At 41.6% G+C, this 14,975-nt stretch overlaps 1 protein-coding gene across 1 annotated transcript in view; it reads left to right on the forward strand.

The window, feature by feature from the left end:
• Window positions 1-1,503: 1,503 nt before the first annotated feature.
• The window catches only part of LOC309819248 (serine/threonine-protein kinase D1-like), a gene marked incomplete at both ends in the record, with an annotated part of 174,287 nt that continues 160,815 nt past the window's right edge, over window positions 1,504-14,975 (forward strand). Inside the window, one exon of the mRNA XM_082649378.1 lies at window positions 1,504-1,758. Coding sequence (XP_082505504.1) covers window positions 1,504-1,758 — 255 coding nt within the window. The remainder of the gene's footprint in view (window positions 1,759-14,975) is intronic.

Consider the following 14,975-nt stretch of genomic DNA (forward strand, 5'->3'; position numbering starts at 1 on the left):
TATAAGGGGAAGGACTAGGTAAGCGCAGAAGTGGGCTACATAATTTACCTGGCCCACTGCAAAATGAAAAAAAAAAATTATTACGCATTCCAAGATGGTGACAGGCAGCAGATCCAGGCCCTGTGCACCTACCTGCACAGTTACACACCCTGCGCAGTGTGTGAAGCACGCCCAGGTGGGAGGAGAAGATTAGAGTTCATCTCCAAACACCACACCCCCCATCTCCCCACCCCCGCCAAAACTACAACAACAAAGGCAACAACAAGAAACAGCTACCAAAACTAAAGCAGATGGTGTCCAACTTTGACGGTGGCGCTAGTGATGGCGGTGGCGGCTGAGAGCATCACTCCTAAAAAGCAGACTTTAGAGTGATGGCAAAGGAAAGAAAACGGTTTCTGAGGCTCCCGAAGTAGAAACGTCAGACACAAAGAATAAGGTAAAGGGAAAGAGGCCACACCAGACCTTCCTCCTTTCTTTATGTAGACAATGCCTTCTCTTTCAAAATCCTGATTTCAGTGACTTGTGTTTGGTCTGGTGCCTTGGTAGCTGCGGTGGAGCGTGTGGGATTGGGGATCAGGGTGTGTCAGAGTCAAAAAAGGTAGAGACAGGTTTAAATACATTTCCGTGGATTGGCTTCCTACCCTGTTTGGCAACAAACTCAAGGGCTCCTAAAAGGAGCCGGGATGTACGTGGGTTTCCAAGGACCCTCTATTTTCATCCTCCCTCGACACTCCGAAGGTAAGACCCACGGAGAACCGCAGGGCTGGGCATTCTTGGGTCCAGCACAGGTCACCTCACTGGTAGAAGTGCGTAGTCCTCGGACATTTGGAAGAGGTGGCGGGGACTGTGGGGACCGTGAAGCTCGCGGTCCGGGGCAGCGGGTTGCAGGAGGTGCGCCCCGTCCCCTCCGTCGGCAGTCGGGAAGCCGGGCCAGCGGAGAGCGGAGTCCGGGAGGGGAGGGTCGGACCACGCCCGCGGAGGCGGCCCGGGGCCCTGCCGCTCGGTCCTGATCCGGCCTCGGGAGGCTTAGGCCCCAGGAACCTCGGGCGGAGGGGGCGGCGACCGGGAACCCTGCGGCCACTGCGGCCGCACGGCCGCGGCTCTTGCGGCTCCGGTGCCTGCCGGGTGGTGGCTCCGCAGTGCCCGCCCCCAGCTCCCCTTCCCCGCCCCTCGCGCCCCCTTCCCCGCCCCCGCCCGGCGCCCTGGCCTCGCTGACCCGCCGCCCCGTCCCTCCGCGCGCGCAGCGGCTGCTGCTCCTCCGCGCGGCGGCGCCTCCCCCGCGCGCCGCCCGCGCTCCCGGCGGCGCAATCCTCCCGCCTCGGCCATTTTCCCTCCACCCCCTCCCCTCCTGATCCTCATCCCCTCGCCCTCCCCCCGCGCGGGGACTTTTCCGGAAAGTTTTTATTTTCCGCCTCGACTCTTGAAGAAAGAAGCTCCCGGCTCGGCGGCAGCAAAACTTTTCAGCTGTCCGGACCCGCGGCCCTCGGCGCGCCCGGCCGAGCGATGAGCGCCCCTCCGGTCCTGCGGCCGCCCAGCCCGCTGCTGCCCGTGGCGGCGGCGGCGGCGGCCGCGCTGGTCCCGGGGTCGGGGCCGGGGCCCGCGCCGTTCCTGGCTCCCGTCGCGGCCCCGGCCGGGGGCATCTCGTTCCATCTGCAGATCGGTCTGAGCCGCGAGCCGGTGCTGCTGCTGCAGGACTCGTCCGGGGACTACAGCCTGGCGCACGTCCGCGAGATGGCTTGCTCCATCGTCGACCAGAAGGTAAGGCGCCGCGCGGCTCCGAGCCCGGCGCCTCCCAGCCGCTCAGGGGGCGCTGCCAGCCCGGCCGCCCCCTCGCCGCGCCAACTTTCCGGCTCCGGGGCCTCGGCCGGGAGCCAGCCTCGCCGGCGCGCTGGAAGGGTCTGGCACCCGCCGAGGTTGGACGCCCGCATCCGAGGCACTGCGCTCCCTGTTGTCCAGTTCTCCCCTTGCCCCATCCTCTTATATTCCCGATATCTCTAGGGTCTGCATCCTCCTCACCCATTCCCATCCCTTTCAGGACATTCCCAGGTATCTTGCTCTTTTCGGGTCGCGCCTCTCCCTTCCCCTTAAGACTTCCCGGCTCTCCCCTCTCTTCCTTCTGCACCCTGGACCAGCACATTCCTGGCGCCGGAATCCTCCTTCCTGCACTAGAGTTCCCCCGGGGACACGCTCAGCACGATTTCAGCACCCCTCCCCTCCCCTTCAGGCCCCTCTCCCAGCTCAGATTGATGCTGAGGAGTTCCTGGAATGATCTGGAGAGGAGGAATTTCTCACCTGTCAAATAAGCTTTGAAGAGAGAATGATTGACTCGGCCAGCTGTGAAAACAACTGACCAGACCACGACTACCCACTTCCTTGTGGTCTTTTATTCCCAACCTTATGTGAACATAGGAGCAAATTTTTCAACGATAAATCTGAAAGTTGCAGTCTTCTTGATTTTGATTCCCAGGGTACTGATAGTAGAGCGTTGAAGCTGGGACACAGATATGTAGATGGTAGGGGTACTGTCCAGGAGCACCCGAGGCTGGCTGTGCCCTTAAGTTTGAGGCTGTGGGACTCTGGACAGCGGCCACCAAAGGCAGGGTTGAAAAAGGGCCATTATCCTGGACCAGGCCACCCGAAGAGGAGACCTAGCCCGCCCACCAATGTTTATAGTGCAATTCTGAATTTCAGGTTGTGTCTGTAGCCATCCAGAGGGATGTTGCATGGAAGGGGGTGATAAGAGTATAAAGGAAAGGGGGCCATGGCGCCAGTCTTCTTAGTATAAACAGCAAGTGTTTAGGGGTGGAGACAGAGGTCTCTAAAGGTGCTGAATTTCAACCCCTGGAGGGCTGACTAGTACTTACCTTATGAAGATCACTTGAATAATCATGAAAGCTTTCTCTAAACTATTTGGAACAGAATTTGCTAAACCTGCCTGTTGCAAATGGTGGCACTGAGCCCAGGAATATTAGGAAAAGCCCCAGGGAAAAAATCACTAATTTAAAAGTTGTGAAAGTTCTGGAGGCCAGACTAAGGTAACAGCGAGTGCCAGGAATTTTTGTTTATTGAACGTAGTGACATTTTGTAATGCATGTTACTCTTAAATTTTTGCAACTTCCACAAAAATTAGACAAATTTTGTCTAATTCTGCTACAAGTCATATCATATGACTTATCATCAGTATCGTGGAGTGTCTATTGCAGGTGAAAAGGAGTATTCTCCTAGGCACTGAAAGCCTTCCCTTAATGGCAGTTGTAGTCTACAACAGTTTTACAACAATTAACTGGGGTGCAATCCAGTTAATTAAAGGACAATACTGAATAAGCATATAAGCAAGGTAAATTAAAATTTCTTTAAAAAGCTAATGTAATTGTATAGAATTTTAATTGAAAGCGAGTGATAGAGTTACAGGTAATATTAAGTTAATATAGACAGACTGTTTTTGACCAGCTTTAAAACACACACACACGCACATACATATACACACACCTTGATGGAGTTTAGGATGGGGAGAAACATGTATGGTTCAAGAGGTTTACGACTGGAAATTGATTAGAGAGCGAATTCTTATCTCAGTAGCTACCAAGAGGGATGTTATATGGAGGGGGTGATATGCGTGCAGAGGAGAGAGGCAGCAAGCACCTGTGGAACACAGTGGACCTGAGGGTAGTGGCTAGGATATTTAGAGAAAGTAAAACTGTGAAAAGGCCTTGCAACTAAGATGAACTCAGTTTACTAGGAGTCTCTGTAATCGTCCACATAGAGATATCAAACCAAGGACATCTGAAAGATGGATTTGCTGCATGGAATATGTTTTAGAATGCCAAGAATTTTATGGCAGATGGAAAATTGGAGTTCATGAGCTAATGGAGTCCTGAGCCAAAGCTCTTGGGGAGAGACCTGGAGAAATACTGGAAAAGGAAAATCATCAGCCCTGGTGACTGAGATATAGGGGGAACCCCTTCCTTCTATATTTATTCTAGCAGTTCTGTCCTGAAGAGTTGGAAACATTTGACTACTTGGGATAGCCAGAATAAAGATCTCACTTACACTTTTTTTTTAAGGTTATGGCAAAGGGAGAGTTAGATTTAGAGATGTGGATTTGACAGTTATTTATGTACAGGATACTGTAAGTAAGTATTTACTGGATTGTGGGTCTAAATAGGAAAATTTTCATCTATTTATCTGTCTTCTGTCATCTATCTTGAGATACAATTATGGCCCCAACAAGATTAAGAGGGCTGAGTATCCATCACAGGATAGCAGAGATCACTTTGTTTTGTGACAGTAGAAATGGAGGAGGGGTCAGTGTGTAGTTAAGGAAGTAGGAGGAGGTCCTTTGTTCCTCATTTCAGGTTCTCTTGAAGTACTTTTTCAAGATACTAACTCTGAGGAAGGATGACAGGAGAGAAAGAGAGAGGAAGGGAGAGAGGGAAGGAAATGGATGTTTTAGGAGAGTGCTGGGAGTTTGAAGTCATTTATAATTTACTATGTAGAACGGAGTCATGTTGAACTCACAGCAGAATTCTCCAGATTTTCTGAGCCCTCCACATTCACTGTGTTACAGCGTGTTAAGAGGGTTTTCATATGATATGTCTGAGAGTTTCCTAAATACTAATAGAGATCAGACTAGCTTAAATCTTTGGAAGTATTAGCTGACAGTTCAGTTTATATCAGCAACATCCATGGGACATTTTCTGTGGGATGAGTGCTTGAGGTGTATAGAGCTAAATAAGAGAAGTCCTGTCCCTCAGAAGCAATCTTTAAGTGATTATTGTTATCATTTAGAATTCAGAGTATAATTTTCTTTTTAGTTACATAGGTTTGAAAAGTGGCAGACATATGATCGTACTCGAAAACTTTTGATGGCAATTGATCAAAAATATTCTTAGTTTAAGATAAATGTACCCCAAATATGTACTGAATTATATAGCTAAAGAATTTAAAAAATTTTTTAAATTATTTTTTAAGTTTAATTTTATATTGTAGTATAGTTGATTTCCAATATTGTTAGTTTCATGTATATAGAAAAGTGATTCAGTTATTTTTAAAAATAGTTTAGATGAAAAATCTAGTGTTCCATTTCTGTATATAACAATTTATGAATGTAGAGATAGAACTAATTCCTTCTTTTTTTAAATACTGGCTTAAGGTTTTATTTATATTATGCTTATTTCTTTATTTTGCAAGCGTGTAACCTTGAAGGCTGGTTGTATGTAAAGACATGTATCATGTTAGTATACATGATTATTATTTTCTGGAGGGTAAAAAAATAATAACAGTAGTTGACTTCACTTTGAAACATTGTTACTTTCTACTATCAAAAGAACCTTGAATATATAGACTAAGAAGGAATTGTTTTCAAATAAGGAACAGTATTCCAAAGGAAGAATTACTTTAGTTTCATAGTACATCATCTATGTGTCTACACACACACACACACACACACACACACACACACGTTTTTAAAACAAGCAGTATTAATTTGGGGATGTGGGATGCAATTAATATGACTATCCATTCATTTTGCCTGTTATCTTATTAGAAAAACGACTCATATTTCCCTTTTTTTTTTTTCCCCGGTACGCGGGCCTCTCACTGTTGTGGCCTTTCCCGTTGCAGAGCACAGGCTCTGGACGCGCAGGCTAAGTGGCCATGGCTCACGGGCCTAGCCGCTCCGCGGCATGTGGGATCTTCCCGGACCGGGGCACGAACCCATGTCCTCTGCATTGGCAGGCAGACTCTCAACCACTGCGCCACCAGGGAAGCCCCATATTTCCCTTTTGAATTTACTTAAATGGAGTAATAGCATCTATAAGACTCCTGGCATAGTTTCACTTTGCATAGTCGTTTATCTGACCAAAGAAACTAAGGAGTGAGATTTTATAGACGATAGCTCACTAAAGGAATAACAAAGTTTAGTGCCTTGGTTTGAGAGCAACTGTGCTCTGCTTATAGTTGTTTTGCTTTCTTTTTTTTTTTTAAAGAAGATGTTGGGGGTAGGAGTTTATTAATTTATTTATTTTTGCTGTGTTGGGTCTTCGTTTCTGTGCGAGGGCTTTCTCTAGTTGTGGCAAGCGGGGGCCACTCTTCATCGCGGTGCGCGGGCCTCTCACTATCGCGGCCTCTCTTGTTGCGGAGCACAGGCTCCAGACGCACAGGCTCAGTAGTTGTGGCTCACGGGCCTAGTTGCTCCGCGGCATGTGGGATCTTCCCAGACAAGGGCTCGAACCCATGTCCCCTGCATTAGCAGGCAGATTCTCAACCACTGAGCCACCAGGGAAGCCCCTGTTTTACTTTCTTAATTGTAAATTGTTTTTCTAACACTTGTAGTGTCACTTTAATTTTTATTGTTAATTTTAGCTATTCTGCTTCTACACAGATTGAGGAAACTGGAAGTAAATAGCTGCTTGATGAGGCCAGCATATGTGGACTAACAAAATCCTTTTAAGCTAATAGGTGTTTGGGTCTTAGGTATATTATTTTATTTATATTTTATATTTGTCACCATTATATGTTTATTGATTTCTGATTTAATGATGAAGTATAGAATGTGTCAATTCATTAAGCGATTCTTAAAGTAATATAATGCTTTAATACTGTATATCTAAAATTTTGTTTTCAAGATTAGTTAATAATAGGATTATATTTTGATATACAAGTAATGCCTATGTAATATATATCTAATATATACATACATCTGTAGTATATTATCTAAATATCTGTGTTTTGAAGCATAATTTCGAAAGCCTAATTATTCATAGCCTCCAGATGCTGAAGTATTGTTTTATATTTTGCATTGTAGGCTGCAAAACGTGGGGCCTTGTTATATATCTCATAATCCAAAAGAAACTCTGCTTTATGATTTTTCTATCAATACACAGAACTAAAAACCTTTTCTTATCGGTGTATACTGTTTAACAGTTTTCCCAAGGAAATACCATTTGAGTAAGCCTTCCAAACTTAGGGCTGGGAAGAATTGGACAAATATGTGAATTACTTTAGACCTTTAGATTCAGGATTAAGATAAATTTGAAGGAATTTTCTGCAGCAACTATAGTGTGTGTGTATGTGAGAGTGGAGGTTGAAAGTAGGGAGTGGAGCTGGAAAACTATTAACGAAGTCTGAAAATTTGTCCCATACTTCATGACTGCATTGCTCTGTATCACCGGACCCCTGTCATAATTATTAAGGGAGATTTAAAACTTTATTTTGCCAATTATTATTACGCTTTTTTTTTGACAAGATGATTGTATGTAGGTCTTCACTATTTTTGCATAAATGACTTTTTTTTTAACATCTTTATTGGAGTATAATTGCTTTACAATGTTGTGTTGGTTTCTGCTGTATAACAAAGTCAGTCGGCTATATGTAGACATATATCCCTTTATCCCCTCCCTCTTGCACCTCCTTACCACCTTCCCCATAAATGACTTTTAATGACCTTACTAGTCAATACAAACAAATTTATAATCCTATGAATGTATGGTTGTCACTTATCTAAGATTACTTTGAAGAATAAAGATAATATGTGTAAAGGATTAAATATACTGCCTGGTAGATAGGTGAATAATAAATAGGAATATTGATGTGCGAGGCTTTATGAATTAGCATACTGTTTTGTTAACAAAGAAATGTATATTTTATTATCTCATTCTTATCTCAATATAAAATTAAAATTGTATTAAAAAGCAATATAGCTGTATGGTCAAGGTAACTCTTTTTTTCTGCCCTGTATAATAGAGCAAATCTTAGGAGTAGCTGCATTTTGATACTGCCTCTGAAATTCAACCTCAGAATTCCTCAAGGAGTAATTTGATTATTGCTAAATGAAAAACACATATGTTGATGAACTAAAGCATCTTTTTATTGCATTTTATTATTTTTGACAAGAAGTTGATTTAATTGCTTTTCAGTTTCAAGTGGCATTCCAATGATATTTCAGTTGATAAAAAAAAAGGGACATAAAATAGGTAATTGTGCAACATTTGGCAACATAATGGTTCTCAAACATGGTCCTCAGGACTGAAATCAAAAGTTCCTTTGTAGATTGACCCTTGATGTGAGGAGGAAGGCACTTGGAAATGACTTACGGAGATCACATTTTGCTGCGATGCTAGCATATAGAGCTTATTTGTTAAACTGTTGCATCTGATGAACATCTAATATAACGTGGTTGGTTGTGCACACGCAGAAGTATTATATTGGGATGAGAGGCGATTTTACTGGGAAACGATTGAGACAACAGTTTGGCTAAGCCAATCACAAGTCTTTTTCCAGGTCTTTTCACTACCACTTACCACTCATGGGAGTCCATGCTCCTTTAAGACAACAACAATCAGTAATTATTCATCCATCTTTTAAAGAAGAAAAATGGAATGGATAATTACATGAAACCTGTGTGTGTGTGTCTGTGTGTTGTGTGGTGTGTGTGTGTTTATATTAGATTGGAATCATTGAATAAGCTCTCAAACTGTAGTGAGAAACTAGTAGTATAATCAAGATAGCAAAGCCTGGACTCAGATTGGATTAGAAGTGAATAAAATGCAGTTCCATTGGAGTTGATCATAACATGAGAATTCTTTGTTTTATTTTTATATTTGTTTGTGGTGTTTCTGTGTGTTGAGGATAGCTAATGCTTTTGACCTCTGACTGCTGATAGTCACCTTGGTTCATCTGAAAGCTCTAAACCCAAATGTGAAAATAGAGGTTGAAAATATAGGGTGTTTTTAACGATAGTGCTCATCTTTTAATTTCCCCAGTATTATTCTAGAGAGGTTTTGAAAATGAGATTTCAGTTTCTTAAATCTTTCTTTGGTGTTGGAATATGTTAGAACAACAAGAAAAATAATGCATCAATTTTTCTCTTTCTTCTGATAGCGTTTAGATACAGAGAAAATGGTTATTTTGCTCACAGATATTAAAAATTTTTTTCATATTTTCTACAAGAATATGTGAAATTTCTCCCAGGAATTCCTCTGATACTGTCAAACAAATATTTTTGTACCATTAAAAATCGATAATGACAGCACTGCTTGACGTTGCTTGGCAGCAGAGAAACCCACATTATGCTGTTTCTTATTCTGTCTAGTCTCACAGAAAATAGATAATTAAATAAATAAAGCCTTTAATTACATGGCCACTGTGGCCATTATGGAATATCATACAATTTATATAGTTATAAAGGTGAGAGTTGGGATAAAAATCTCACATATTGAGACACAATTATGCTGGTCCAAATTTATAATTTCCTATATAGAAGTTTCTTCCAAAGTTGCAAAAAGGTTTATTTGGCTAAAGCTAGACAGTTGATACAGCAGCTAAGCAGTGTTGGCAAATATGAAGATTAGATTTTTAAATATGCAATCATGCACAAATTTTGTCCAACTTATTTTACTGAAAAGAAAAAAAGTTATGTACCCTTTACTGCTTCACTGGATTTTATTCTGACTAGGCCACTAATTGATGAGGAATTTGTTGAATTTAGTCACAATTTCAAAAATTCCTGAATGCCTCTCTCCCTGTCCACAGCCATTTTTTTTCACATATATGTTATGAAATGAATGAAGAGTATGAATGTGATAATGAAAATATGAGCCACAAGCAGCTGTGGCTTTCACCATTGTTAAAAGCAGAAAAGAGTTGAGGGGAATAGTGGGGACAAGAGGGGTGGCAGTTAAGCTTTGGTGATGGCTTTGAATCCATGGTGGCTGAGTAGACTTGAGTAGGCTACCGTGGGCGAGGCTGGTGGGGTTTTGAGACTAGTGGCACCTTCGGGCAGTGAAGGAGAATAACAGCAAAGCTCTGACCTCTTATGGATTGAATTAGCAGGAATGGTCCCACCAAGTAAAGCCTGCATAGCAATCGGGAGAGGTATGGAAGTGGCTTTTTACAAACAGAGTTGGTCCTCTTGGGAGGTTTTCAAAGTGCCACAGGCGAGAGGTTCAAAGAGCAACCCCACAAGGATTTGACTGTGAGAGTTTCAGGAGGAGCTTGTCCTGGGAGCCTTGGACCCTGCTCTACAAGGTTCTCGGGCCTCACGGTAACAGTGACCTGCAAAGGGGAGCCTACAGAGCAACACCTTCCTGTCAGTGACTCTGTGTGCCTGTTTGTGTCTTGGCTTCTTTGCGTTTGTCGCGTCTGATTTTCCCAGTAGCCCTTTGTGATAGTCCTTTTCTCTCCATTTTAAGGATGAGGGAGCTAAATAAGGGTCAGAGAGGTTAAGTCGTTCACCCCAGATCACATAGCTGCTAAGTAAAAAGCAAAACCGTCCAATTCTTTCTTCCCTTCATTGTAGGTAACCCTAAGAGCAAGGAGGGCCGGGAGGGCCATAGGTCTATATACAGAGTTTGGAATTATCAAATTGAGGGGGAGGGGAAATGTTAAACTCCCATATGTTGGGTGAACTTTATTTAAAAACACTTCAGCTTTGACAGTGTGATATTATTTCTGTTAGTTTAAAGTATTCCTTAATCTGGAAGACTTCCCTTATGCCGGATTCACATCCCAGTTAGCGGTCAGCTGGAATTCTAACCACTTTGGAGGCTACCACTGCACGGCTTCTTTCATCTGTGGCAAGATACCTACCCCAGCTATTGATAATTAGCATAAGGGACATTAAATATGGACTCTCATTGGGGATATTAGGGCCATTAGAGATATGTGATTGCCTAAAGTATTTTAGAGACATGCATCACCCTTGAGGAGTCATATGAACTGTAATGTATCTACTTGTTAATATGTTGGGTTTTATTAAAATAAATACCTGTGTGGCAGGATCTGGTTTGGTATTTGCTTTCAGCCAGTCATCACCCATCTTTAAATTTCCAGACACCACGGTTATTTATCCAGAGAAGTTAATTACCTTATGTGATTAAATTTCCTGGGTTGGTTCACAACCCTTCCTTCCAAGGAAATATGGACACAGAGGTGTTTTGGAAGAAGTGATTACGTTAAGAACGTCTATTGATTAGTGTGGCTCAAGACTAGTGTATGTAAAGAATTTTAGGTACCCGTGAACATCAGTGAATCATTTCTTCTTGAATAGTATATTGATTCTGAGCAGATTTTGAGAAAGTAATTTAGGGTCTTAAGAAAAGTGCCTGTCAGTGGTTGCTTTTCATTTGAGAAGTATTTGGATTGCCTGTATGCATATGCTTAGGATTATGCTTTTCAAATATGTTTCCTATTTTTATAAATTTTATGTATTTGTTTGCTTATTTTTGGTCAATTATAAATTAGTCCCCACCCTAAGGTAAACTTAGTCTCACTTGTGCATAATCAATTACAAGCCATGTGGAATTTTTCTTTCCACTTCAGTAGTGCTCACCAATCTGGATTGTGAATTGCCTTGTGTTCCTTTGCATTGTCTGTGTACAGGGCTAAGGCCAACACTTACCATATAGACTAATTGTACTATTTTTACAAAAACATAATTGTATATATAGGTAGACATGATTTGATTTAAAGTATTATCATAACTCAGTTATATCCCAAGGGTTCCTGCCCTGAATGACCATTGGGAAGCCTATAGTAAAGTAGGTACTCAGCCCTAATAGATTAGAAAGGTACCTGAAATATTGCCTCTTTCTGATATATTTGGAACTTTGGAGCTTTAGTACAATGGACAGGTTACATAGAGAATTATCTTTTTTTTTTTTTTTTTTCGCGGTATGTGGGCCTCTCATAGTTGTGGCCTCTCCCGTTGCGGAGCATAGGCTCCGGACGCGCAGGCTCAGCGGCCATGGCTCACGGGCCCAGCAGCTCCGCGGCATGTGGGATCTTCCCGGACCTGGGCACAAACCCGCGTCCCCTGCATCGGCAGGCGGACTCTCGACCACTGCGCCACCAGGGAAGCCCCTGGGAATTATCTTTTGATATGACTCACTGATAGTCTCTTGGCTGACAGAAAGGGAGCAGAGCTGTCCAGCTGTACTAGAAATCTGAATTTACTGGATGTCTCCTAGTGGAGTACTTACTGTTCTTGTAAGCCTTATCTTCAGATAACCTGTCTTGAACTAGGAGGGCACGGCGTCAGTTGTTGCTCGGGGAGTAGTGAGGTGGATCACTCATGCCTGGCTCTCCTCTACCAACGATCAGTGCTGAGAAAAAATTGCGTAGCTTTACAGTGCTCTCCAGACAGCAGGGTTCTGTGCCCTTCCCTTTGACACATGCTAATTCCATCTATTCATGTGGCATGAGCTCTTGTCACCTGGGATGTAGATTTTTAGAGTATTTAAATAAATCCTGTAGCTTGCATAGATTTGCAAAGAATGAAAGACTAGATATTGCATGATCTTCGCTTTTATTCAATTCTTTGGGAAGAATAGGGAGCAAAAGTGAACATAGAGTGACGATGGACTAATTAGTAGAGTTAAATACAGTGACCAGATGCCCACTTGTCTGGGATAGTTCCAGTCGTGTCTGTTTTCCAAGAATTCTTTTTTTTTTGCAGTACGCGGGCCTCTCACCGTTGTGGCCTCTCCCGTTGCGGAGCACAGGCTCTGGACGCGCAGGCTCAGCGGCCATGGCTCACGGGCCCAGCCGCTCTGCGGCATGTGGGACCTTCCCAGACCAGGGCACAAACCCATGTCCCCTGCATTGGCAGGTGGACTCTCAACCACTGCGCCACCAGGGAAGCCCTCCAAGAATTCTTTTACATTGCATGTTTACTGATAAAGAACTGTGGAATTTTAAGTTAAAAACAAACAACAAAAAAAACAAAGAAAAATCTTACTTAGGACAGATATTTTATTGCCTTTTGGCCAAATGTCCTTGTATATTTAAATATAAAAGCAAAACTTACACTTAGAATTTATTTCGTGGAGTCACCAGATTATTTATATTAACCATGTCACATTGAGTAATTTTTCTAAACGGAATCTTAAGCTAAAAACAAAATGAAAACCTTACTGTGATTAGAATATTATCCCCTTTGACAAAAAATTAATGTATAACTTAAAGATGAAGACAGTCAACATTTAGAATTGATTTCATAAGCCAGTTAATTAGATCTGACTTTGAATATAGTATCTAAAGTAATTTGAGCTCTATTTTTTCCAACCAATCAATGTAAATCAAGATATTGTCATACTTATGTATGTTTTTTGTTTCAAGCAGCAAATAATTGTACTTATTCTGGTAGTTCATACTACCCTTATTAATTCAAGTAAGTAAATAGAAAGGCCTGCCTTGAAGCTCCAGCACCCTTGGCAACCATCACAAAGGTAGAGTACACTGACTTACATGCAGAGGGATAACATTGTCATAGTTTCAAGGTGTACTTTACTGTATTCTCTGGTCTGCAGAAAATATAGTGCGGTTAGCCAAAAAGGAGAGAAATTACACACAAATATCCTTGATTACTTAGAAAACTTGTCTTATATTTAAAGAAAAATAAGGCAAATAAGAGAGATAATTTCTTTGGAAATTATATTGTCCCACAATAACAATGTGTAGGCTGTAGCTCATATTTTCTTAAGATGTTCACAGGCATAGCCTGGAAGAAGCAAATATATGAGTTATACCTGTTCTTCTATGCTTGATTTCTATTGATGAATATACTGTTGAAGTAATATTAAGTATTTTAAATTCAGAAATTATAGTGTTGAAAATAATGCAAGTCAGTGGGGTCTAAAACCACTTGAAAAGGAACTTGATTTTGTATAATCATTTCTGTTTAGAATTTTCCTCACATGGAATATTATAATTTTATACTTGAATTAAATAATTGTTTTTCTTTTACTTTGAAAATTATAAAATTACCACATACAATAGGCTGAATAGTGACCCTCAAAGGTGTCCACATCTTAATCCCTGGAACCTGCAAAGGGTACGGCAAAAGGGACTTCGCAGATGTGATTAAGTTAAGAATTGTGAGTTGAGGAGAGTATCCTGGATTCACTGGGTGGGCCCAGTCCCATCATATGAGCCCTTAAAAGTGGTGAATGTTCCAGGTTAGGTCAGACAGGTGAGACCAAAAAGCAGGAGAGATTACAAGTATGAGAGGGACTGGATCCCCTTTTGCTGACTTTGAAGATGGAAGAAATGGGCCAAGAGCCAAGGAATGCTGGGATCACTATGAGGGGGAAACAGGAGGAGTCAGATGATAGTAGTAGGAGGAGATGTGACAGCAGTAACTGGAGGTGATTCAAGAAAGGGGTCATGAACCAATACAGCTGAAGCTAGAAGCTGAAAAAGGCAGGAAAGATGATTCTCCCCTAGAGCTTCCAGAAGGAACCATACCTTGACTTTAACTCAGTGAAACTGATTTTGTACTTCGATGTACAGAAGTGTGAGAGAATAAATTTGTGTTTTTTAAAGCTGCTGAGTTTGTGGTAGTTTATTACAGAAGTAATAGGAAACTAATATACCACATTCGCTTGAGAAAAGGCGAGAAATTCAGATATATCCCAAAAAGGGAGCTCGATTCATTCTATAAATGAATATGCTCATCATAACTCGCATATAGTTCTTTTTCTCTTTTCATTCGATACTGTCTTTCTGTGTCAGATTTTAAATATGAAATGTTCAGTGCCCTTGGGGTTAATTTTTGTGTGAAGAAAGGCTATTCAGATATTTACTTTGGTTTTAGAATTTAATATTCAGGGTATTAAAGTTACAGATTCAGATGTTAGTCTTAATCTTTCTAGTGCAACTTATAAATAGTTTAATTTTTTAAGTCTAGTAGATTTTAGCAGTCACATTTAAGGACGTTTGGAGAATTAGTATCTTTTGCAAATGTAATTATTTAAATACTTTCAAACATTTCAAAATGCATTTCTAAATTTAATATATTCTGTTTTCTTTAAATACTGCAATCACCTGCTTGATAAACCTTTATATCTTCTTTAGTAATTCTTATACATTTTATAAATGAAACTTATAAATATGCAAATATGGTAAAATTTAAGTTCTTAAATGTTCCATTGCCATATACATAAGCCAAAATTAATTGCTTAATTATATTTATATAA

This window comes from Grampus griseus (assembly GCF_964374135.1).
Source record: "Grampus griseus genome assembly, chromosome: 2".
In the NCBI taxonomy this organism is placed as follows: domain Eukaryota; kingdom Metazoa; phylum Chordata; class Mammalia; order Artiodactyla; family Delphinidae; genus Grampus; species Grampus griseus.